This window comes from Trachemys scripta, chromosome 2 (genome assembly GCF_013100865.1).
Source record: "Trachemys scripta elegans isolate TJP31775 chromosome 2, CAS_Tse_1.0, whole genome shotgun sequence".
NCBI lineage: Eukaryota > Metazoa > Chordata > Testudines > Emydidae > Trachemys > Trachemys scripta.
Window position 1 is genome coordinate 156,980,778 of NC_048299.1, and position 24,803 is coordinate 157,005,580.

General features: G+C 52.7%; 2 protein-coding genes across 4 annotated transcripts; both read left to right on the forward strand.

The window, feature by feature from the left end:
• Nucleotides 1–3,570: 3,570 nt before the first annotated feature.
• On the forward strand, nt 3,571–7,520 carry GINS4 (GINS complex subunit 4). Its single transcript, XM_034762030.1, has 7 exons — nt 3,571–3,725; nt 4,008–4,094; nt 4,872–4,985; nt 5,511–5,608; nt 6,375–6,463; nt 6,993–7,083; nt 7,382–7,520. Exons 1-7 carry the CDS (start codon nt 3,630–3,632, stop codon nt 7,476–7,478), a joined length of 672 nt encoding a protein of 223 aa, XP_034617921.1. The 5' UTR covers nt 3,571–3,629; the 3' UTR covers nt 7,479–7,520.
• Nucleotides 7,521–7,788: 268 nt separating this feature from the next.
• Nucleotides 7,789–24,481, forward strand: LOC117873042 (protein phosphatase 1 regulatory subunit 3C-B-like). Of its 3 annotated transcripts, none has more exons than XM_034762028.1 (2): nt 7,789–7,926; nt 22,394–24,481. In XM_034762028.1, the coding sequence occupies exon 2, from the start codon at nt 22,425–22,427 to the stop codon at nt 23,289–23,291; it is 867 nt and encodes a 288-aa protein (XP_034617919.1). In that variant the 5' UTR covers nt 7,789–7,926; nt 22,394–22,424; the 3' UTR covers nt 23,292–24,481. The 3 variants fall into 3 exon arrangements, with proteins under 3 accessions (XP_034617919.1, XP_034617916.1, XP_034617918.1); XM_034762025.1 differs by lacking the exon at nt 7,789–7,926 and adding an exon at nt 21,420–21,574; XM_034762027.1 differs by lacking the exon at nt 7,789–7,926 and adding an exon at nt 22,060–22,230.
• The last annotated feature ends 322 nt before the right edge of the window (nt 24,482–24,803 follow it).

Below are 24,803 nucleotides of genomic sequence, written 5' to 3' on the forward strand. Positions count from 1 at the left end.
GTTGGTGTCATATTTTCTGTTGTCTCCTTCTCCCTTATTAAAGTGAACTCTCTAGCTAGCCTTGGCTTAAGTTAGCAGAGTCCCTCTGTTTTGAGAGCTATCATCCTTTCCCGTGGAAGGAATTAAGGGATTTACAAAAGAAGACAACTATCCAGAACAGATAGAGCATTCTGCTTTGTGATACTGTAGGTGCTAATACTGGATCTAAGCTTCCAGATGTAATTTCTCATACACTGATTTTTTTTTTCCTGGAGGCTTGTGTAATATTTTAACTGTACAAAATACTTGTTTTTCTAAGATGTAACAGTGTGTTTGCCTTTTCAGACCTGTTGCAATAAATTTGAAGAAATATTAATGGATTAATAAATTTTTCTTAAATAAACTGTGTTATACTTTATGGTACTGACATGAATCAAATAACTCCCTAAGTAAAACTGATGGCTGCTCACCAAGATTCTAAAATATGTATACACTTACACAGCTATCCTACTAATCTAATGAATGTTACACATTGACGGTGGGCTTTCTACTAGGGCTTTGGGGCTGTGCTCCGGCTCCGCTTCAGCTCCAAGCAAAAACCTGCTGTTCCGCGCTCCAGCTCTGGGCTCCGCTCCAAAGCCCTACTTTCTGTTAAAGCATCAGATTTTTGCTTGTGTAGAAACAAAATGTTAGCAGCAACACTAGCGATCACATCTAATGTTGAGCCCATGTAGGTTTCAGTCTAGTGGTTTCTATGTCTGAGCACACTGTAGTTCAGGCTGCACGTATCAATATGTTATAGACTGTGTTTACAATTGGATGGTATTTACAAATGTGGGATACAACTCCATACTTTTAGATAAGCAGCCAAAAGTTTGTGAAGTTTGTTCCCCAAAAGTGGGAACAGCAAGGGAGCTCAGTAAATGGAAAAATGAATCTGTATTATAAAATTGTCTGAATTAAAGATAAATTGGATTTTTAACAGTCAGGGGGACATGAATAGGTTTCTCTCTGAATAATTTATAGTTTTTGGTTTGGTTCAGTAAAGGTTTACAGAAGATAGCTGAGCACCTCCTTGTAAGGAATACAGTAATGATCAAGAAGTAGGATGTGACCTCCTGCCCATGACCAACCTGGAGATACTTGATCCTGGATGCAGCATTTCCTATGGCGCTCAACTTGTGTATCCACTGACTGGTTCTGGAGTGTCCTGGCTCCCCTTCAGAGAATCATGAGTTTGTAGGTCAGGCTGTAAATAAATTAATAGATTGCAAGACCAAAGTGGACCCTTGTGGTCATCTAGTCTGACCTCCTGTATAACACAGGTCAGAAAACTTCGCCATCATAATGCCTAGAGAAGATCTATGGATATTATTCTCAATTATGATTTAAAAATTGTCAGTGAGGGAGAATCCCTTGGTCAATTGTTCCAATGGTTATTTACTCTCTCTTGAAATTTTACATCTTATTTCCAGTTTGTCTTCAACTTCCAGTCACTGGATGGTGTTAATCTTACCCTGCCAGATTGAAAAGCCCATTATTAAATAATTGTTCTCCATGTAGATACTTAAAGTGTAATCTAGTCACCCCCTAACCTTTCTTTGTAAAGCTCAATAGACTCAAAGAGCACAATCTATCACTACAAGGCATGTGTTCTAATCTTTAATCAGTCTTGTGGTTCTTCTCTAAACCGTCTCCAATTTATCAACGCCCTTCTTGAATTGTGGACTCTAGAACTGGACACAGTATTCCAGCAGTGGTTGCACCAGTGCCAAATAGAGAGAAAAATAACCTCTCTATTCTTTCTTGAGATTCCCCTGTTTATGCATCCCAGGATAGCATTATCTCTTTTGCTCACAGCGTCACGCTGGCAGCTCGTATTCAGCTGATTATCCACCATGACTCCCAAATCTTTTTCAGAGTCCCTGCTTCCCTCGATATAGTGGGCCATCCTGTAAGTACGGTCTACGTTCTTTGTGCCTAGATGGATACATTTAGCCATATTAAAATGTATATTTTCCCAACCAATCAAACTTGCTCTGAATCAGTGACCTGTCCTCTTTATTATTTACCACTCCCTCAATTTGTGTCATCTGCAGATTTTATCAGTGATGATTTTATGTTTTCTTCCAGGCCATTCATAAAAATGTTAAATAGTGTAGGCCCAAAAACTGCAGGACTGTACTGGAAACATACCCCCTCAATGACTATTCCCCATTTACAATAACATTTTGAGACTTATTAGTTAGCCATCTTTAAATCCATTTAATGTGTGCAATGTTAATTTGATACCATTCTAGTTTAATCACAATGTCATGTGGTACCAAACCACCCCAATTCAGTATCTTTTTCCTCTCTATCTTTCTCTTCCTGATTTACAAGATGCTTCTCCATGCTAGTCAATGTGAAGGAAAACATACCCAAAGTCTTGATGGTCTGTGAGGCCCTCCTTATTGGCTGATGATCACAGGGGACTGACTGGATGCTGTATCCCAGCCAGAGGAGTCTTGGCCTCTGTACTGACTGTCCAGCTCCATTTGGAATGATCTATGAGTGGATTCATCGGTGTTGAGTTCTGCAGTCTATGCCTGGCACCCCTGGAGCTGGGACTTCTGCAGGCAGAGTGGTGGTCCAGCGAGGCTAGCCCTTTCAGGGTGTCTGCTAAGGCTGTAATTTAAAGTAATGAACAACGCTCTGCACATTTATTGCACCATGTAGCTACCCCTATTTCTCATTGATTGCATCAATAAATCCTCCCCCTTTCATCACAAATTAAAATGTTTTTCAATAAATTCTTAGATCTCCTTTCACTCTTAAATTACCTTGTTGTGTTTAACCGTTTCATAGAACCTTGCTTTAAAAAAAATTTCTCCTTCTTACAGTTCTCTGGGGCCTAATAAAACTGGGACTGATGCTTTGTGTTGAGTTGAGGCTTACACTAGTTGGTCACATTACTCTACAGAGCTGTGTGTAACTGAAGGAAAATTGTGGAAGTTAATCTGAACTGAGGCCTGTACTAGCCCCCTAGAGTGTGTGTGTGTCAGTCATCCACCACAAAGGGGCTGGGCCCACACCCTCTCACAATACTCGTGACCCTGTGTGTGGGTGCAGTGCCTAGCATGATGGGGTCCAGTTTCCCCACTGAGGCCCCGGACTGCTGAGGGGTCGCCAGGACACAGCGCCATTATGTTCACCCTGGGGGGAGGAGGCGGCTAGTGCTGGCCTAGGCTGCACCCCAGGAGGGGGCGCGGATGCTCCTGGGGTTGTGGGGGGGGAAATGGGGGGTGCCTCTGGCAGGGGCCTGCACAACCCAATCAGGACCAAGGTCCGTCCGTCCATCCAGGAATTGCTCCATCCTTCTCTCTATCCCTCAGGGAGCCACCCATCCCAGTGTCTGAGGCACTGACCATCCCTGCCTGGGCCGGTCCCTGGATCCGTCTGTCCGCCCGTCCGAAGGGAAGGGCTGCCCCGCGCTGCGCTGCGCGTGGATCCGGGGGGGGGGGGCGCGAGGATCGGGGCCCCGTGGGCTCTGGCCGGGCGTCGCGGCCCCTTTAAGCGGCCGCGGGGGAGAGGGAGGCGAAGCGCCGGCAGCTGGGAAGAGCGCGCTGACGTCACCGCGCGCCCGCGGTTGGCGGGAGATCCGGGCCGGGATGGCGGAGGGGCCGGAGCTGCGCGAGCTGGACTCGGACGGGAGCAGCGAGGAGCTGGTGCTGACCCCCGCCCAGCTTATCCGCAGCCTGGAGCAGGTGGGCGGGGCCGGACGCCTGGGTCCCCGGGTAGCCCGGACTCCTGGGTTCTCTCCGGCTCTGGGAGGGGCTGGTGGTTACAGCACGGGGGGCTGGGAGCCAGGACTCCTGGGTTCTCTCCCCAGCTCTGGGCAGGGAGTGGGGGCTGGTAGGTCAGAGCAGCGGGGGATTTGAGCCAGGACTCCTGGCTTTGATTCTAGGAGGGGAGCGGGCCCTGGCGGGTCAGATCGGGGGGCTCGGTGTTAGGCCGGTTTATGGCTCATTGTCCTACTATGCTCTCAGGCCTGGCTGAATGAGAAGTTTGCCCCAGAGCTGCTGGAGAGCAAGTCTGAAATCGTGGAATGTGTCATGGAGCAGTTGGACCACATGGTGCGTGTTTGGGGACACTGGTGGGGTCAGGGTTTGGGAATGGCTGGGCAGGTTCATACTGTCATTGCTAAACTCCATGCCCTGGGGTCCCGTGCCTAAGCTCCAGCCAGTGCTCCTATCCATCCTCCTCTCCAGTGTCCCCCACAGGGGGTGGATGTAGTTCTGAGCATCTTTGTGATTAACTTGCATGCTCTGCCCAAGCAGTGATGGCTCATGCTTATGTGCTGAGAGCAGCAAGAGCCCCCATGCTCCTGGCATGTTGCTGGTAGTCACAGAGTTTAATATTGGCAAAAGCTGTTGTTGTTGCCCGTCTGCTATTCCATAGGGCCTTCAGCATGATTGCTGTTCATCCTGGCCTGCAGCTTGTTCGCCAGTGTGGGCTGGTGATGGGGACAGTGCTGCTAGCCAGTTCCTGGTTCTTTATGCAGTTGTTTGCTACAGAGGTGGTGTAAATCTCCTGCGCCAGACAGCCTCGCAGTTGCCTGGATGACAGAATCAACCATCTGCAGTCTTGACCATTACCTGCCCAAATCATATATGCTGCAAAATCTGGCACCTGATTCTTGGATTCCCTTCTCCAAGGAGCTGTCCCACATGTTGGTTCCCACGTCGCAGGGAGGAGTGGTAACCTGCATTCCTGGTACAGGTGCTCTGTCTGCAAGAGGCAGCTGCAATCTGCCTCTTTCCTGGGGCTCTGTCTGTGGTCATTGGCCTCTGTGTCTTTAGCTGTTGAGTGTTTGAACAGTCTGATATTCCCCCTATGTGCCCCTTCTGCAGGAGTCAAATCTGAAACGAGCCAAGCACGGAGACCTGAAGGTCAGCATCCACCGCATGGAGATTGAGAGGATCCGCTATGTCCTCAGCAGCTACTTGCGCTGCAGGCTTGTGAAGGTAACACTCTGCTGTGCCGTGCCGTGGGAACGTGACTCTCAGGAGAGTGGCTGGAGGCACAGCGTTCTGGCCACACCAAAAGCATATTGCTTTGGCCCAGGGCTCTGAGTTACGGTCCCTTGACATGTTTGGTTAGAGTAACCAAGGTTCACCTGGGAAATCCAGTCCTCATTGGTGTCAAGCGCAGCATCTTGTTCTGGGTATCACAGTGACTTGGGGGCAGGGGAGGGGTATCAGTGCTGCGGTGAGCATGTTTATTACCCTATGGAGGGTCAGCAAAGTGCAATCTTCCTCCCGGAAACTCCATTGCCATCCCGCCTCTCAGGCGCAGACAGCCCTGCGCGGGTCAGGAACTAATCCCAGAGCAGATGCGCCACCTCTGCACCTCACCAATCTGCAGTGACCGATTCCCTCCAGCTATAGAAGTCTGAATTCGGAGAGGGAGAATGCTGGGAGCTGCCTATGACAGAGCTCTCTGTTTCGATCCCCGCTGACACTTCTTTGGGGTTTTTCTTCCCCTGGCAGATCGAGAAGTTTTTCCCCCATATACTGGAGAAGGAGAAGTCCCGAGCGGAAGGAGAGCCTTCCGTCCTCTCTCCAGAGGAGTTTGCCTTTGCTAAAGAGTGAGTAGGTGTGGAAGCAGGCTGGGCAGCGGGGTGAACCAGGTCTACTCTGCAGGCTAGATCCAGGCCTGGAGAACTGGGGTTGTATGCACTCCGGCTCTCCCTTTGAGCCTATGCTTCACATGTGTAGATCCTCCCTTGGCAAACTTGGCCGTGGCAGCTTGGTTGGAAAACGTTGTCCCCTAGTGACCAGCTAACAAGTCCCTCGCTCTCTGTTGGGCCTGCAGTGAAGCTAGAGGCTTGGCCCTGAGTGTTCCTGACAGTCTGGGAAGGGGTTGAAAAAAGATCCCTGCTCAGCCTCCATCAGTCTTGGTGTCTGGCCGCTTGCCTCCTTCCATGTGCATTTCAGATTCATGACAGGAGCCTCTTCCTGCTGCACAGTTTCCTCACCCGTCTCCATGCGTCTCTCTGCTGGCAGTTTGTGGTAGGCCATTGGCCCAGGAGGTCTCACTTCAGCCACCCACTAAACTATGCCAGAAAAGTTCCCTCTGCTGCCCGAGTCCTGCCTGTGGGAAGAGACCTGACTGCCTTTTGTGTCACCTTCCCATGGAGATAGGCTGTGCCCTTGGGCACTGAAGGATTTGCGTGCGCTGTTCTGCTGGAGCAGAGAAGTATTAATTTCAGCTTCTGCTCCTCCAGACCAAGCCGCTGCTGCTGTGTTCCCGTCGTGCTCGTGGGTTCAACATGTCTTGCTGGCACCTAGAGTCAGTTCTGGCCCAGCAGCTTTTGCCGTGATCTGACTGACGATAAGGGCTGTTCGTTTCAGGTACATGGCGAACACAGAAACCTACTTGAAAAATGTGGCCCTGAAACACATGCCTCCCAATCTGCAGAAAGTGGATCTCCTGAGACTGGGTAAGGGAAGCCCGGCTGCAGCACAGGCAATAGAATTCTAGCAGAGGCTCCTGGGGACACATCCTGGATGAGCCCTGGAGTCACCTGAAGTCCTAGAGAGCAAGCAGTGTAAGCGCTAGAGCTCCGGCGAGTGCTTGAAAGAAGCAGGTGTCCAAGCATGGCCCTCTCCACGCTGCTGGCCCTTTAGGTGGTCTGGATATGTTCACACGGCCCTCTCCTAGAATCGCTCTCTGGGGAGAGACAAGGGAGTCACCAGGCTAGTCACACTGGTCTCTGTGTTCTGACTTTCCTGCAGTCTCAAGTATGTGTTGGCTGGTGCATTCGGGGTTGGCCAGTCGCCTGTGATGCCCCCATTGCTGGTGCTATTGACCAGCATTGCACTGTGTCCTCATGAGCATCCCAGCTCCTCATGAAAGTCCTGGAGAGGAGCAGGGACTGTTCACGGGAGTGGCTTGTGCAGCACAAAGTGCCCTGTGCTCAATCACTTGAGCCAGGGGTCAGGGCTCTGAGTGTGTCACTTTCCTTGCAGTTCCCAAACCCAACCTGGACTCCTTTGTATTCCTGAGGGTGCAGGAGAGGCAGGAAAACATATTGGTGGAGCCAGAGACCGATGAGCAGAGGTAAGTGGCCTATTGCTTTTCTGTGCACTGATACGTGCATGCCTTAGAAATGCCATCCTGACTGTACTCTGCTCAGCTTCCCGCCGCGGAGAGTGCAGGGGGTGTCTCTGTGAGTTGCCTGTCCAGCGGTGGGTGGGTGGGCTGGATGGAGCAGCACTCCTCCTTGCCTAATCTGGTCACGTTGCCACTGCAACTCTGAAAAGCAAGCAGGAGCCCCAGGAGAATGCAGCACCTCTCTCCTCTCGGCCTAAGCTTGCTACTGCCCTTCCGTCTGAACCTGTCTCTCTTTCTCCTTCAGTGAATATGTGATTGACCTGGAGGAGGGCTCACAGCATCTGATCAGATACAAAACCATTGCCCCCCTGGTGGCCTCGGGAGCAGTTCAGCTAATTTAAGACACCACAAGACTGAAAGGGGCCAGGCAGGAGGCCCTGCAGTCTGGGGGCGCGAGTGCTGTGCACAGGGCCACCTGAGAGCATCGCTGTGCCAGTCAGCGCATGGACGCACAACAGTTGTGGACAGTTGTAAATACCCATCCTGTCCCCAGCCCAGCCCGGGGACCCAGCAGCTCAGTTTTTCTGTAGCCTGAGGACAGGAAGACAAACAGTTGGAGAAAGGTGCCATCAGCAAGTGCCCCAGTCTGGGGAATGGGGACACTACCGCCGAAAGAAAGCTGAGCCAGATCTTCCACCCAGCTGCAGCCTCTACAAAGCTGCTGCTCTGTTGTGGAGACAGCAGGTGGCACCATTGCCATGCTTATGCTCTGGGTATTGCAGCCAGCTGGCAAGAAGCCCCTGGAATGAGTTAGTGACTTTTGGAGGAGGATGTGCCAGTGTGAGCGAGGTATGTTATAAAGACAACTGCAAAATCTCCATGTGTGCCTAAAAGGGCACCGCCATCCACTGTCAAAGGCTCCTGTGCAGCTAAGGAGAGATGCTTAAATGTTGTGTGGGGAGGGGATTAGACAATGGATGAGTGCTTGTGTGGGTTTGCAGCAGGTACTAGCCCGGAATGGCCTGGGGTGGGGCTGGTCATGTTTGGAACCTGCAGGAGCTGTGGAGCTCTTACAGGCCAGGGATGGCAAGTAGAATGATTGGCATGAGAGAGCACAAATAAACCTGCGGCGTATCTCTGGCTCTAGCTCTCAGTGAGGAGGAGGTGGCATCTGCATCCCTGACAGCAATTTTGATTCACTTTGATGTATTTGTGGCACCCATTAAACAATCGGTGGCTCTTCCTGAGAGCCGGCAGCCTGTGTTCCAGACTGCGTCCAGCATGGCCTGGGCATGGGTCGCTCAGCCTTTTCCCCGATGAGCATTCCAGACTCCAGGTCTATACAAGTACCTCCTCTTGGGTGTAAAGCAGAAGGGCACCAGTGCTTACCATGGTCTGACAAAAGCAGGTGGTCTGTGTCAAACTCTGGGAGCGGCACCTTAGTAAGACTGGCATCCTGGCTTGATGGAAAGTTGGTTACCAGGTCTGTGACCCCTTGTGACCTGCCCATCTCCACTTTAGCACTGCCCTTTGCCAGGTGTAGAGAGGTGGTGGAATCTCCTTCCTTAGAGGTTTTTAAGGCCTGGCTTGACAAAGCCCTGGCTGGGATGATTTAGTTGGGGATCGCTCCTGCTTTGAGCAGGGGGTTGGACTAGATGACCTCCTGAGGTGCCTTCCAACCCTGATATTCTGAGTCTATGAGGTGATCCATTCAGCCAAAAAGCACAGTACGTAGATTCTCCATTGCAAATAGTAGAGGTGGGGGTGACCGGAAGCTAGGAGTGGAGAGAGTGCTGGGCAGACCCTTCTGTGTGGGGGCTGAAAGGGGAGGAACAATAGCTTAATGTTCAGAATGTGCTAAATACCAGGTTACCTCAGCACAGTGTGAAAGGGCTGCTGCTTGTTTCCTTGATTGCCAGCTTGATGGTATTAATGGGGAAAGGAAGCTTTGACATTAGTACCTCATTAGGTGAATGGGGTGCTGAATGGCCTGAGTGTGGGACTGGAGATTGCTCCCTGCAGAGCAGACAGCACCCTGGGAAGGCGGCTCCTGTGGGGACAGGCAGGGTATCTGCTAAAGCAGCATACACAGCTCACTGAGGCCTTGGCTACACTCGGGACTTGCTAAGGCAGCGCTGTGAAGCGTGAGTGTAGTCGCGCCGCCAGCGCTGCGAGAGAGCTCTCTCAGCGCTGTATGTACTCCACCTCTTTGAGGGGAATTGGGTGCAGCTCTGCACGCTCTGATTACACTGGCGCTGTACTCGCTGTGCTCAGGGGTTTGTTTTTTCACACCCCTGAGCACAGCAAGTTGCAGCGCTGTACATCGCTAGTGTAGCCAAGGCCAGTGTGGAGTGGCCACAATTACTCCAACGTGAAGCTGCAGAACTGGAATTCATTTGCAAACTAGATACCATCAGATTAGGCCTGAAAAAGGCTGGGAGTGGTTGGGTCATTACAAAACCTAAATTTATTTCCCTAATACTAATTTCTCCCTACTGTTACTCACACCTTCTTGTCAACTGTCTGTAATGGGCCACTCTCGGGCCACTTCAAAAGTTATTTCTCCTCCCTTGGTATCCTGCTGTTAATTGATTTATCTCGTTAGACTGACTTAACACTTGGTAAAGCAACCCACATCCTTTCACGTATTTATACCTGCTCCTGTATCTTTTACTTCATACATCTGATGAAGTGGGTTCTAGCCCACAAAAGCTTCTGCCCAAATAAATTTGTTAATCTGTAAGGTGCCACAAGGACTCCTCAGTTTTTTAATTACAGGGTAGTGATTCCTGTGGCTACAGGCTTCTCTACAGGTCAGACGCTGCAGCGAAGACGCTAGCTATGCAGACAGGAGGTGTGGTCCCAATGGCATTGGTGTGCAGTGAGTGTTTGTGCCAGAACCTCAGTGACATCTGCAGATTTTAGTTTTGTCTGAGAGCCTGGCCCAGGTGGTGATTATGGAATAGCTGCCCCAGGCTTTGTCTCCCTGTGCTGTTGCACTACCAGAGCAAATACAGTTGTGCAGAGGATTTGGTGGCTGGCATTTTACCTCTTGAAGTATGACTTTGCTTTGGAGCCATTGCTTCTGGTAGTGCCCAGTGTGGGGGTCAGGGACCTTCTCTTAGCTTCTGTCTGTACTGATTTGCTTCAGGGAGAGGAGAGGGAGGTGCACAGCTAATCTCCAAACCCCCAAGGTCACTCCAGTGGGTTCAGCCAATGAACTCTAATGCAAATACATTATCTCCCCACTCCCTGCCACCCTTTGTATGTGCACAGAGAGGGCCTCGCCTGATCAGCTGGTGAGTGCAGGTCAGGAGGGCTTTGGGAGGAATTTCTAAGTGGCTCCCGGGAGTCCCTGTGGCCTTCCTGTTAACTGGGCTTTCTGCCTGCAGTGGCTGGTGCTCTGGACAGGGAGTGGCTTTCCCAGAACAACTTTGCAGTAGAGTCCTGCCAGGGAATGAGACCAAATCCCTTTTCCTGGTTCTCCTTTCTCCAGCCCTCCCCTTTCCCCACTCCTTCCTATCTCTACCAGGAGTTTACACAGCATCTGGAGGATAATAGCGTTATAAGGAATAGCCAGCATGGATTTGTCAAGAACAAATCATGTCAAACCAACCTCATTTCCTTCTTTGATGGGGTTACTTATCTAGTGGATGTGGGGGAGCAGCAGAGGTGATATAACTTGATTTTGACACAGTTCCACATGGCATTCTCATAAGCAAACTAGGGAAATTCAGTCTATATGAAGTATCAGGGGGTAGCCGTGTTAGTCTATATCTACAAAAACAACAAGGAGTCTGGTGGCACCTTAAAGACTAACAGATTTATTTGGGCATAAGCTTTCGTGAGTAAAAACCTCACTTCTTCGGATGCATCTATATGAAATTACTGTAAGGCGGATGCACAACTGGTTGAAAGATCATGCTCAAAGAGTAGTTATCAATGATTGGCTGTCAAACTGGGAGGGGTATCTAGTAGGGTCCTGCAGGAGTCAGTCCTGGTCTGCTACTAGTCAATATTTTCATTAATGACTTGGATAATGGAGTGGAGAGCATGCTTATAAAATTTGCAGATGACTCCCATCTGGGAGGGCTTGCAGGCACTTCAGAGGACAGGGTTCAAATTCAAAACAACCTTGACAAATCAACAAGATTAAATTCAAAAAGACAAGTGCAAAATACCACATTTAGGAAGAAAAAATTAAATGGCCAGCTAGCACTGAGGGTCTCTGCACTGAGGCTGCTGCTGTTGCTAGCATTGGTTGAGTACCCCCAGTGCTAGTTACCATGTAAATACTAGTGTGGATGGGGCACAAGGATCTCTACTGCTGTGTCTATCCCTGCTCTGAGCAGACTTTCTTGCCGTGGTGGGGAAATGCCTGAGCCCTGTCTGCACCAGTTGCTGCCCAACTACAGGTATTAACTCTAATAGCATAGACATACCCTAGAGATGAGAGAAGAGCTTCATCTGCAAGGCCCTGCAGTTCCTGGCCTCTCCGCTGAGACCAGCTAACAGTACGGTCTGGGCTGTGGCTATCTGCTGCAGGGAACTAGTGCCTCCTTCAGGTACCAAACATCTGTTCACTGTTAATGCCTCTAGCGCCTTCCAGCTTGGCACAGATTACAGCTGTAACTGCACCCATATCCCAGTCTCCAAGCTGAGGAGTTAAACAAGAGCGTGAACTGAATGCTGTTTCCGGTTTTCTCTCCCCATCTCAGGAAAAAGTGTATAGCAGTAATGGGAAGAGTTGAGAGAAGGGCAACGCAAACACTTAGTAACCTGGGAACACTTCAGAAAAGGCCTGGGACTGCTTAAGTCAGCAAGGAGATAATAGGGGATGGCATGATGAATGTGTACGAAATGATGAACCATATAGTGAAGGCTGGGGAAGTTTTCCTACTGTATATGCCCTTTCTCATGCTCTCTGGAGATCTAACTCAAAAGCAAAGGATCGCCCAATGAAATTAAAAGGCAACTAATTTAAAGCCAGTAAAAGGAAATACTGCTTTACCTGCTGTGTGACCTGTGAGACTCCCTGCCACAAGGTGTTGCTGAAGCAAAGAGCTTAGTAGGATTCTAATAAGGTGAAAAATAAGAATAGCGACAGCGAACATGTTGTGGAAGGAATCTAAAGCCACATGCTTCAGGACACACAAGCTACCTGCCGGGGCTAGGAAGAAATTCTCCTAGGAAGATGTTATGCCACCCCAACCCACGGCAGGATTTTTGTGTCTTCCTCTGGAACAGCTGGTCTGACCATTGCTGGAGTTGGGATACGGGGTTGGAAGGACCGTTGGGTCAGGCAGTTAATTCCTTTGTCCCTGTTGGATAGAGAAGAAAAGCTCCTCCTTCCTTGCTGGTTTCCACATGCCTCTTCTGTGTAAGCGGGAGCCACCTGACTAACTTCCAGGGCTCTCTGCCCTCTGCCATGGCCATGGGTCTGTTGGGTGTATCTAACGGCACAGGCCTGCAATCCTCAAAGGGCCTGGCCTTCCCTGCACGTGCTCTCTGGGAGGTGAGGGAGCAGCTCAGCTCCCCTGTGCAGCAGGAGGCATAGGAATGGCATGTGTGCAGTACAACGCGGGGTGAGAGCAGCTCTGCGTGTGCTGTGGTTTAGAGCATCCCTAATGAATCCATTTATGTAAAGAAGATTCATTAGACACAAAGGTGAAAAGGAATCTGGTTTTAATCCTAAACAAGTGAGGAGTCCAGTGGCACCTTAAAGACTAACAGATTTATTTGGGCATAAGCTTTCCTGGGTAAAAAACCCACTTCTTCAGATGCATGGAGTGAACATTACAGATGCAGTCATTATTACACTGACACGTGAAGAGAAGGGAGTTACTGCACACATGGAGAACCAGTGTTGACAGGGCCAATTCAATCAGGGTGGATATAGCTGATGAAAGTTGCTTTTGTAGTGAGCCAGCAGCCACTCCCAGTCCCTATTCAAGCCCAAATTAATGGCGTTAAATTTGCAAATGAATTTTAGTTCTGCAGTTTCTCTTTGAAGTCTGTTTTTGAAGGTTTTTTTGTTCAAGTGTGGCTACTTTTAAATCCGTTATAGAATGTCCAGGGAGATTGAAGTGTTCTCCTACTGGCTTTTGTATGTTACTAGTCCTCATGATCCTAAAGAAGTGGCACCAAAGGCTGATGGCTACAGTTCCCACTGTATGCCCTGCCCCCACAGACGGCCACTATGAGAATTCTCCCATGGGCTCTTCAGCTCCCGGACAAATCACTGTTGTTTCCACTGGAGAAATAGATACTGTGGGAGAAACTTGCTGGAGTTTCTCTCTGTAGCACGTTTTCACTGGACCCTTTCTCCTTCACCCTATTGTGTTTAATCAAGTAGTTGTCCAGACAGCTGCTTTAGCACTGCAAAGTCTCAGCGGGGCAGGGGAAGAGAGCAGAGGGAAGTCACTCCTGCTGTTCCAGGCAGGAGAGAGAAGCTGGATCTTTCCACCAGTGGCACTTCCGGAGCTCGCTGCCCTCAGCCCTTTCTGCCTTTGGAAATGCAGCACCTGTGGCACCATCTTTGTGTCATAGAAACACCCTCCCTCCTTCCCCATGAATGCTCTGTGATAACCACAGGGCAGCACTGCCCCAGGCTGCAGGCAGAGGATGATGAGTGAGTAGTTGGAGCAGGGTGCCAAGAGCCAGCACCTGGGGCCAGATTTGAAGATGCAGAGAGGCACCTACTGGGATTTTTTCAAAAGAACTAGGCGGGGGGGGGGGGGGGGGCAAACTATGGCCCTCAGGCCAGATCCGGCCCTCGAGCTCCCACTGGGGAGCGGGTTCTGGGGCTTGCTCCGCTCCGGTGCTCCAGCCAGGGAGCAGGGTTGGGGGGGCCGCTCCATGCGGCTCTGGAAGCAGTGGCATGTCCCCCCTCTGATGCTCCAGCCAGAGAGCAGGGTCAGGGGTCACTCCACTTGGCTCCCGGAAGCAGTGGCATGGCCCCCCTCTGGCTCCTATGCAAAGGGGCAGCCAGGACGCTCCGCTCTGCATGCTGCCCCTGCCCCAAGCACCACCCCCACAGCTCCCATTGGCCAGGAACTATGGCCAATGGGAGCTGCAGGGGTGGTGCCTGCGGACGGGGTAGTGCGCAGAGCTGCCTGGCGGCACCTCCGCATAGGAGCCGGAGAAGGGACATGCCGCTGCTTCCGGGAGTCGCTTGAGGTAAGCACCACCTGGAGCCTGCACCCCTGAGCCTCCTCCCATGCCCCAATCCCTGGCCCCAGCCCTGATCCCCCTCCTGCCCTCCAAACCCCTCGATCCCAGCCTAGAGCATCCTCCTGCACCCCAGACCTCTCATCCCCACCCCAGAGCCTGCACCCCTTCCCCCACCCCAACCCTTGCCCCAGCCCTGATTTCTCTCTGAACCCCTCAGTCCCAGCCCAGAGCACGCTCCTACACCCCAAACTCCTTATCCCCAGCCCCACCCCAGAGCCCGCACCCCTAGCCGGAGCCCACACCCCTGTGCCAGCCCAGAACCCCTTCCCGCATCCTTCACTCCTCATTTCTGGCCCTAGCCCAGAGCCCACACCTCCAACCAGAGCCCTCACCCCCTCCCGCACCTCAACCCCAATTTTGTGAGCATTCATGGCCTGCCATACGATTTCTATTCCCAGATGTGGCCCTCGGGCCAAAACGTTTGCCCACCCCTGACCTAGGCACATGCCCTGCCTAAGTCCCACTGAGATGAATGAGGCAGGTGCCTAGTGCACTTAGGCACTTCTGAAATCCCACCAGCTGCCTGTTTGTAACATTAGGTGTGTAAATACATTTACAAACCTGGCCCTGCAGCTCTTTGCCCTGCTCTGCCTCTGATTTACTTAGTGTGTGTGTGTGGGGTCTTGGGTAAGTCACTACCCTGTTCTGCGGTTTCCCCACTGGACAGGGAGAAGGTGTTACGGTTTCTTTCATTAATTAATGTTTGCCAAGTGCTTTCAGAGGAGAGGAGTTAGTCAATGCTCTGTTGCTGCCCTTGCAGTGGAGGCCAGCAGGGAGCCTCCTTGGTTTCCCATCCAATCCCAGGCCACAGCACGGTAACATCCGCTCAATGTGCAGCAACAGTCAAAAAAGCGAAGAGAATGTTGGGAATCATTAAGAAAGGGATAGACAATAGGACAGAAAATATATGGCCTCTATATAAATCTATGGTATGCCCACACTTTGAATACTGCGTGCAGACGTGGTTGCCCCATCTCAAAAAAGATGTATTGGAATTGGAAAAGGTTCGGAAAAGGGCAACAAAAATGCTTAGGGGTATGGAACGGCTGCCATATGAGGAGAAATTAATAAGACTGGGACTTTTCAGCTTGGAAAAGAAATGACTAAGGGGAGATATGATTGAGGTCTATAAACTCATGACTGGTTTGGAGAAAGTAAATAAGGAAGTGTTATTTACTCATAACACAAGAACTAGGGGTCACCCAATGAAATTAATAGGCAGCAGGTTTAAAACAAAAGGAAATATTTTGTCACACAACACACAGTCAGTCTGTGGAACTCTTTGCCAGAGGATGTTGCGAAGGCCAAGACTATGCCAAGATTCAAAAAATAACTAGATAAATTCATGGAGGATAGGTCCATCAGTGGCTATTAGCCAGGATGGGCAGGGATGGTGTCCCTACCCCCCGTTTGCCAGAAGCTGGGAACGGGCGACAGGGGATGGATCACTTGATGATTCCCTGTTCTGTTCATTCCCTCTGGGGCACCTGGCACTGGCCACTGTCGGAAGACAGGCTACTGGGCTAGATGGACCTTTGGTCTAGCCAGTAGGGCCGTTCTTATGTTAAGCTGAGCACTGGAGAAGAAAGCAGGGCCTGGAAATGAGCATCCCAGGTACGCTGATGCAGGAGGCTAGGGCTCTCAAACCTTGCTCTTGCCACTCGAGGTGGCTCAAGCTCTCTGGTTTGTCTGTGTGATGAGTTTGTAATCCAGAGCTGGAGGAGGGTGAGATGGGGCACTGGTAGGGCATTGATTTCCGCAGCCTCCAGTTTGAGCCACATCCCTTCCCCACAGGAAGTGGGTGGCGGAGGGTGGGGAAATGCCCAATGCGGGTGATCTGCCTGTCACTAAAGCAAGGGGCAGGAAGTGACAGCCACAGGGGATGTGGTGAAAGGGTGATTTGGAGAAAGCAAGTTTGCTGACCCAAGCTATTGGCTTGGTCACTGCCAAAAAGTAACAGACGTGTGTGGAGTGGGAGCTACGTGTGCAGACGTGCAAGCACTATACTCCATCTAGTGCGCGAACACAGCACCGCTTTTAGACAGGCCATGTACCTTCAGGGAGTTACTCTCATGAGCCGCTTCCCGGTCACAGGAGCAGAATGACAGGCATGGCTTGGGAAACCTGCCCCCGGAGTCTCACCTTGCACTAGTGTCTTTCTGCTGCCATCCCTCGCCGAAGCCCAGCTGCTGACAGCCACAACCCGTGCTGCATACCGCTGGAGTTCTGGGTAGGGTGTGAACTCTTGGCTGGGACGGGCTCCGCACTTGAGTCAGATCAGATGTCCCGAGTGCTATTGCTCTGACTAGCGTGTAAGCTCCTGTGGGCAGGGCAGGGTGTGCTGGAAGCCAGTGCTCCTCCTTTCCCATCACCCTAGCCCCCGTAGCACATTACACCTATGTGCCTAGTGCTGCATTCCATATCATCCTCTGGGTATCCTGGGCATGTCGCTTTTGCTCAGAGGTAGGCCCTGAATTATTTCCTTGTGCTCTGAGATGTGTGGGGAAAATGTCTGAGAGAGAGTCCTCTGGGCTTCTGAGAAGGAGCCTGCTGTCCTGCTCCCAGGAGCAGTGACTCAGGGCTGCATCTTTGGGGCTTTGGGCTGCAGCTCCTTCTCCTGGGGGTGTCTTGCTCCTCACCCATACACCAACCTTAGCTGCAGGAAGCAGAGCAGCCACGTCCAGCCGCTGCTGAGGCCTTGTGGGGGTTGGCATCAGAAGATCCCAGGAGGAGGAAGCATTGCTGTTAATGTTAAAGTCCCTACGTACAACCGCCAAACTGGGCCTGAGTTCCTGGGCTTGGAGACCCATATCCCCCATAGCTAGCTGGGCACCCTGATCCTGCGGTGCCAGCAACCTGCTCGGGCTGATGGAGAATAGGCCTGTTAAGGAGAATAAGGCTCTGCGAGGAACAGCCCAAGTGTTTGGACAGTGCCAGGGCACAGTGCTTGGAAAGGCCAGGCGCTGCCCTCTACCAGCAGCCTTGGGCATGCTGCTAGCACATGGAGAGGTGTAGCTGGATCCCTGTTATCAGTCAAGGACGCTGTCAAGCTCTTTCTCCCTGTGCGGGATCTGCGTGATCACTGGGGAGCACATAGCGTGTGCTCCTTCCCTAGCCCACTGGCCCTGACCCACCCTTATCTGTCTCTTTTCCTTTGTTTACCCACAGCTGCAGGAAAGCCCTGAACTCTGCAAGCCCCTGGGAGGCAATGTCTAATGAGTAATCCCCAGGTGTTTGCAGAGGCTGCGGCTGGCAGGGCTCAGAGCTCCAGGTACTCAGCAGAGCAACTCTTCCCTGGCTGCTGCCCCATTCTCTGCAGCTGCGATGTCCCAATGACTCTCTCCCTCTGCAGCTGGCAATGGAGGGCAGCATGACTAGCGCCTGCCTATAGACCCTACCCACCCTCACTACAGGGCCTTGCGCTCCCCCCCGTTCCCCACACCTTGAGGCCTTGTGGAGTGTAACGTGGGCTGGGTGCACAGAGGGCAGTACTGCTCACCCCAGCTCCTGCGCCCCTGGCATGTCGCTGTTGGTGGCTTTTAGCCATGTATAAAAGAGTCAGGGTGTATGCAGCTGTGTCCATATCCTTCTTTCTCAGAGCAGCAGGCTGACGGGCGAGGTCTATGCTGTAACCTGTTGCTGGCATAGCTGTTCATCGGGTGTGAGGAGGTGCAATTTGTGCCCAACATCACTGTGCTGGTGAAAGCCACCAGTGTTCACCTGGCCTCTTTCCTGCTGACCCCAGCAGTATGCGCCTTCTGAGGCTCTGTACTCCACACCAAGGAGTCCTACTTTCTTCCCTGACTACATGCCGCTACAGAGGCAGGAAGATTGGCGCATTCTTGCTAGATCCACTGCCAAAGCCCCTAACTTATGGCCTGATGCTCCAGCTCTGGGCCCATTGCATTGTCATTCTCACTGAGTGAGATGGGTGTGAAATGTTGCACAGGTGTAAATGATGGCCCTAGGTGCTGGCACTGGAGAATCAGGCTTCAAGGAAAATTTCCCCACCATTGCAGCCACCCCACCACCATTGAGATTCTCCCATGACTCCAGCAGCTGGAGCTTTAAAGAAACACCAAGTATTGTAAGACTAGTGATTAAACTCCTGAGTTGGCAGGACTGTGCGGGTGTAGAGAAGCACCTGGAGTGGTCTAGTGTAGAGAAGTGGCTGCCAGGTTGTTATTTTGTATTGTATTGTAGCACCTAGGGAGCCTTAGTCACGGACCAGGGCCCCACTGTCCTAGGTGCTCTACAGACCCGTAACACTCCCAAAGAGCTTGCATCTGGTGTATAAATCAAAAAACAAGGGGATACAACAAAAGAGAGGAGCACAAGGTAACAGTGAGACAAAACTTCAGCATGAAGAGCAGTGCAGTTGTAGCCATTTCGGTCCCAGGACATTAGAGAGACAAGGTGGGGGAGGTAACATCTTTTATTGGACCAACCTCTGTTAGTAAGAGAGAGAAGCCTTTGAGCTGCATGGAGCTGAAGAGCTCTGTGTAAGCTTCTCTCTCTCTCACCAACAGAGACTGAGCCAATAAAAAATATTACCTCCCCACCTTGCGTGTCAGCAACAGTCCAGCACACCAGCTGCCTACCTGTTGTCAGGTTTTTTTTGTAGGTGTCACTGCAAAGGAGAGACGGAGGGGGGGCAACAAGGGGCCTTTCAGCCCTGTGTTGTCCTGGGGGTGCAATGACAACCAGAAAGGGTTTTTTTCCTCTCCTGAGACTCATCTACCTCTGCTGCCCTATGACAGGGACAGAGCTCTCTGGCTGCCTGGGATCTCAGGCTAGTCCCAGTTCGGAAGATTTACCGACTCCTTGACCCAAATCAGAGGCCACACAAGTGAGTAGCTTCTGGGAAGGTGCAGTCCACTGGTGATAATGCCCCTGAAATGACAGCTCCTCCCTTTGACTTGCAGTAAAATGCCAACCAAAGGCAAATGTCACCTGCTCTTACTGTTCCTCCAGACTATGTGCATCCCTCAGGGCTGGGGGGTAGGAAGCCTCAGAAAGGAGATGTCTGCAGCATCTGCTGTCTGTCTACATCAAGCAGGATTGTTGCATGATCCTCTGGTTTGTGGCCTCTAGTTCAAAGTTCCCTCTTACAATGCTGTGGGGTTTATCACTTTACATATTAATAATAGAATCTCCACCCCACCCCTAGTTAGCTCTAAATTTGCTTCTGCTGCCAGGCAGAGAGCAGGATTTCCGTTTACGCTTATTGGAAGGCTCTCAGATACCCTGGTAATGGGCAACCACGTAAAAACTCAATAGATGAGTTGTGTCAGTCAGTGGCTGATGAAGATCTGTGCTGTCAGCAGGTCAAATCAGTCATGCTTAGCGGAAGTGGCTAGGCAGCTTGAGAGAGATTAGCAGGCAGCGCAGGGAATGGGTGAACTGATCCAAGTGCTGGTGTTTTCTACCAGCAAGCCCTGTGAGGGCTGACCAGGAAAGGTGGGCCTGAATGTTATTTCTAGAGATGCTATATTGATCATTTTTACTGGGCAGTCTAATACAGATTCTTCCATTCTAGGACTCTTCATCTGCTCAAGATACAGGTGTGTTTCTCTGCAACTGCAGGAAACCTGGGACAAACACAGTTCTAGCCAGTGGTCAGGCCATAGACACTGGGATTAAATCTCTGTATTTAGACACTGGAGAACTAGTGAGAGGAGCTCAGAGTGAGCCATTTTTATCCCTCTCTACTAGCCCAAGAGACCTTGAGAAACCGTAGCCACTACCTTGCCTTTGGATTCTGAGTTAGTTCTTTCCATAGCCATTACTGAGGGTTGTCATTTAAAAAGAAAACTGTGATGCTGTGAAACTATTTTTTTAGCTTTTTCAGAGCCACTCATGGGCTGGTGCCCTGTTAACCCAGCCCTGTAAAGCTGTGAACTTTTCTTTCCTTCCCCCTGGTCAATGAGGTGAGAACTGCCCTGCCCACATGGGCTATCTAAATACCAAGGGCTCGCCCATCAGAGCCAGTGGAAGTGGAGTCAAGACATTCAGAAACTATTATCTGCCTGTTTCCCTGGCTTCTCTGGAATGGGCTCTTTGCTGGCCTGGCCTCTCTCCCTCTGCTCTCCCCATATGGCATCTCAATTAGGAACAGACTGGGAGTTCTGTCCATCTGCTAACTAGCCTGTCCTTGTTCACACATCCACAACTGGAGACTGGAAAGCAGCATGCTTTGTGAAGTTTGTCAAGCAAAAGGGAGATCTGGGGTCAGTGCCTGACTCTGACACTCTGTGACCTTGGGTAACTCCTTTCATCTCTCTCTGTGTGGGTTCCTCCTCTGTAACATGAGGACACTTTCCCACCTCACTCGGACATTGTGTGGATAAAGTGAGTCCTGATTGCAGGGTGCTCCGCTATTACAATGCTGAGGGTCATGTTAGCATCCACCTGGATAGTACCAGAGTCCTGATCTTCATGGGGGCCTTCTGTGGCCTGCAGTGATACACTGCAATAATCATGAACTTCCCTAGCAGAGAGACCAGGCCCTGCACTCAGATGCTGCACCCTTGTCAGCACCCAGCACAGATTTCCACCTGCCCCTGGAGTTCTCAGCAATCCCTGGCCCCCGGGGGCAGCTGCTGGGTCTAGCTGGTCACAGAGCGCATTACGGGGCTGTTGTTAAGCCTGGCGGATGGATTTAGAAGCAGTGTCTGAGGGTGGGTGTCGGCGGCTGATTTAGCGGGGGAGGATTAGCAATTAGCCGCCCGGCCCAGGCTAAAGCTCATTCCAATCGGGCAGTGAGCGGGTCCTGAGCCCTGGACCAGGCCGACCCGAGGGCGGGGAGGCTGGGGGAGGAGGGACGCGTCTGCCCCGTGCAGCACCACGTCTGGTCCGGGAAGGGGGTTGAGCAATAACCCGTTCCCCGAAGGGAAGTGACGCGCGGCCCCTTTCCTCATCCCAGCTGGCCCGGTCTGTCCCCGCGCCCACCACGTGTCCCGGGTGCGGGGTTTGGAGCGGGGCCCGGGGAGCGCCCAGGGGTGCTGGGGCGGACACGCCACGCTGGCACCTCGGGCCCAGGGAGCCCGGCCCCGGAGCGCCCCAAGCCCCCTGCACGCCCCGCGCCAGCTCCCGGGGCCGGGCTCCGAGGGCGGGGCTGCAGTGGCACTCTTGGATCCCGTTGGTCGCTCTGTCCCGAGGGGGCGTGTCCCGCACGCTGATTGGCCGGCGGGGGGGTGTACCTGCCGTTCGTGGGTCTCAGGCGTAGTAGTGGGGCGAGGAGCGGAGTCATGAGCTGCAGCGAGTGAGTGCAGCGGGGGCTTGGTCGGAGGGTGGCTGGTCGAGGGGGCAAAGGGGTGGTCCGTGGGGCGAAGGGGAGTAGGGGGCTGGTCCGTGGGGCGAAGGGGAGTAGGTGGGGTGAAGGTGAGCAGGGTGAGGCTGGTCCGTGGGCGAAGGGGAACAGGTGGGGGTTTGGTCGGAGGGCGCAGGGCGGCTGATCGATGGGGCAAAGGGGAGTGGGGTGGTGCACGGGGGGGCTGGTCCGTGGGGCGAAAGGGAGTGGGGGGCTGGTTGGTGGGGCAAAGGGGCACAGTGGGGCTGGTCGATGGGGCAAAGGGGGGGCTGATTGGTGGGGTAAAGGGGGCCTGGTCTTGGGGGGGAAAGGGAACAGGTAGAGTGAAGGCGAGCAGCGTGAGGCTGGTCCGTGGGGTGAAGGGGAACAGTGGGAGTTGGGGGCTGGTCGGTGGGGCGAAGGTGGGCTGGGGGTGCTGGCAGTGAATTGGGAGGTGGATGTTGGTTGGTTTTTCAGGCGAAGTGGCTGCTGGTCTCTCGTGGGGTGTGTGGGGGTGGTGGGTGGTTAGTGTGCAGGAGTTTGGGGGTTGCTGACTGGCAGGGTGGGAGGCAGTGGCCGTTGGTTCATTGGTTGCAGGTCTCTGGCAGTGGGGTTGCTGGTGATTTGCGGTGAGTGGATTTAGGAGGTTCTGGGGGGGTTGTTGCTAGGGTTTAATTGAGCTCTTCTCAGTCTGATCGCAATGTCCTCTGGCCCTGCTAGATATTTCGTGCTGTTCTCGGCTCTCCCATCCCCAGGCTACGCCCCTAACCCCATGTCTGTGCTTCTTTCCAGGCTGTTCCAGGTGTTTAGCACACCCCCAGCCATGCCTGTGGATTTTGCCATGCGGCTCTGCCTGACCCAGTCTCCTCCCATCCGCAAGCTGCTGAACTCCTATGAGGAGCTGCGGGGTGGCCGGGGGCGCAAACCCCTCCGCTCCTGCCTGAACCAGAAGCCCAGCGCAGAGCCAGAGCGGCGGGACAGCGCCAAGGGCAGCCGGAGCAAGAAGAAGAGGGTGGTGTTTGCTGACATGAAGGGACTTTCGTTGACAGCCGTCCGCTTCTTCTCCAAGATCGAGGAGGACCTGTGTGACCTGCAGCAAGCACTGTCTGACCTGACCTGCCTCAGGCCCAAGCTGCGAGACCCTCGCCCAGAGACAAAGAAGTACACGCTGGACTTCCCACAGCCCTCTGCCAACTACACGGCCTTCCGCAACCAGCTGCACATCAACCTGATATGCCTGGAGAACTGTCTGATCCAGGAGCGCTCCCTGTCGGGGACCGTCAAGGTCAGTAACATCGGCTACGAGAAGAAGGTGCATGTCCGCATCACCTTTGACTCCTGGAGGAGTTTCCGGGATGTCTGCTGCCAATATATGCACAACACATACGGCGCCGCTGATGCAGACACGTTCTCCTTCGACATCACTCTGCCCAAAGCACCCAGCCTCCGCGGAGCCATCGAGTTCTGCATTTCCTTCCAGTGTGGGCAGAAAACCTACTGGGACAACAATGGTGGGAGCAACTACAAGGTATGCCACACGAGTTCCTCATCCCCTCCCAGTGCCCTCTCCCAGCTAGTAAGGGGGTCCAGTGTGGCTGGGGAGCAGCTGGGCCCCTCCAAGGCAGCAGCACTGGTCCTCTCTCACTGGCAGACCTGGAGGCGTTCGGAAAACCATGGTCCTTACTGGTAGGAAGGAGCGTTCTAGGTGTGGGTACAAACGCTCTGCTCCGGCAGAGGCAATGCCTTGCGGGAGCCCTGTTGCGGAAGACATTGCTCGCTACTTCACTAGCTTGTCTGTGTCCATTCTGATCTTCGCGGACGCTGCTTCAGCACCAGGACCTGCCATAGAAGCTGGAGGTCGTAGCTCAGCTTGAATCCTGGGTCTGGGTTCTCCGCGCACAACGCATCACTAGCAGAGACTGTGCCAGGGAGGCTGGGCAGGGATTGTGTGTGGGCATCTCCTGCTGCTGTCTCATCACTTGCGAAAGTCGCTGGGGAAGGGCCTGGCCAGACCTTGGCTTGTTTGCAGAGGCCGGCAAAGTCGCTGGCGGGTCAAACGACCAACCCGCAATAAAAACTGCCCAGCCAGCCTAGCAACCAAGGGCTTTTGGACTCGGTGGGTGTGCAGGTCAGAACGGCAGACCCGTTGGGCCTAGAAACAGGAATGGGAGAGGCTGCCTAAGTGCCTTGTAATTGCCAGGTGTTTGGAACAAATAGGCATCCAGATAATAGTATGACTGTCTGCTGCATCCAATGGCCAGCACGTGTACCATGAGCTATGCCTGCATCCCCTGAAGGGAACCAGTGGCTGTCACTTTAAATCCCCTCGTGAATGGCAAGGGGCTGTGGGACAAGGCACCGGCCTGGCTGTTGGGGCTTCCGGCTCATTTACCCTGGTAGGAGTGGCTGGCAGGTTCTTCACACTGAAGATGACAGACTGCGGGTGGCCTGGCACAGTGGTGAGAGGCTCATTGGGATGTGCTCCTTCAGGACCTGCTGCTGTGGGAGGAAGGCTGGCGTGGGCTTGGCTAGCTTTCACTGAGGCCGCTAGTGACAGCACGTGGGTCGCTGCATCAGTTCGTATCACGCCTCCGTAGGGGACCATGCTCACCTGCGTCTGGTGTCACTGGCCACCCTCTGGGAGTGCAGTGACTCAGCGCAGTGCAGCATGCGAAGTGCAAGTGCCCAGGGTAGCCTGGCTCACTCTGAGATCTGTGTGTCTGCAGCCCATGCAGGGCACCGGCTGAGCTGGACTGGCTGTCAGTGCTTAGCTGGGCCAGCTGCTGCTGTGATCTTGGTCCTGGGCCACTGGGAAATCTTCCGGTTTTAGCTGTTGTGAATAGATTTAGAACCTTAATAAAAGTCTCTGTATTTTGTGAACCCTGCTCCTCTCTCTCCAGCCGATGGACAGCGCCTCCCACCCCTCTAGCACACGCCATGCCGTGCACTAAGCAGTCTCTGCCTCAGGTCCATCCTCTACGGGTTGCTCTGCTCTTTGGTGAGAGGTGGGAGCAGTGCCTGCCTGTAGCTTTGCTGAAGGGCACAAGAGCATGAAAGTTGCCCTGCAGACTGCCCCCCTGCCAGCAAAGCTGCAGAGCTTGTGACTATCTGAATTTTTTTCAGAAGTTTAGTTTCATTCTGTTTCATGGAGCTGCAGACCAGTAAGCAGAAAGCCCCATCTTCTTGGGGCTACAACCTAACC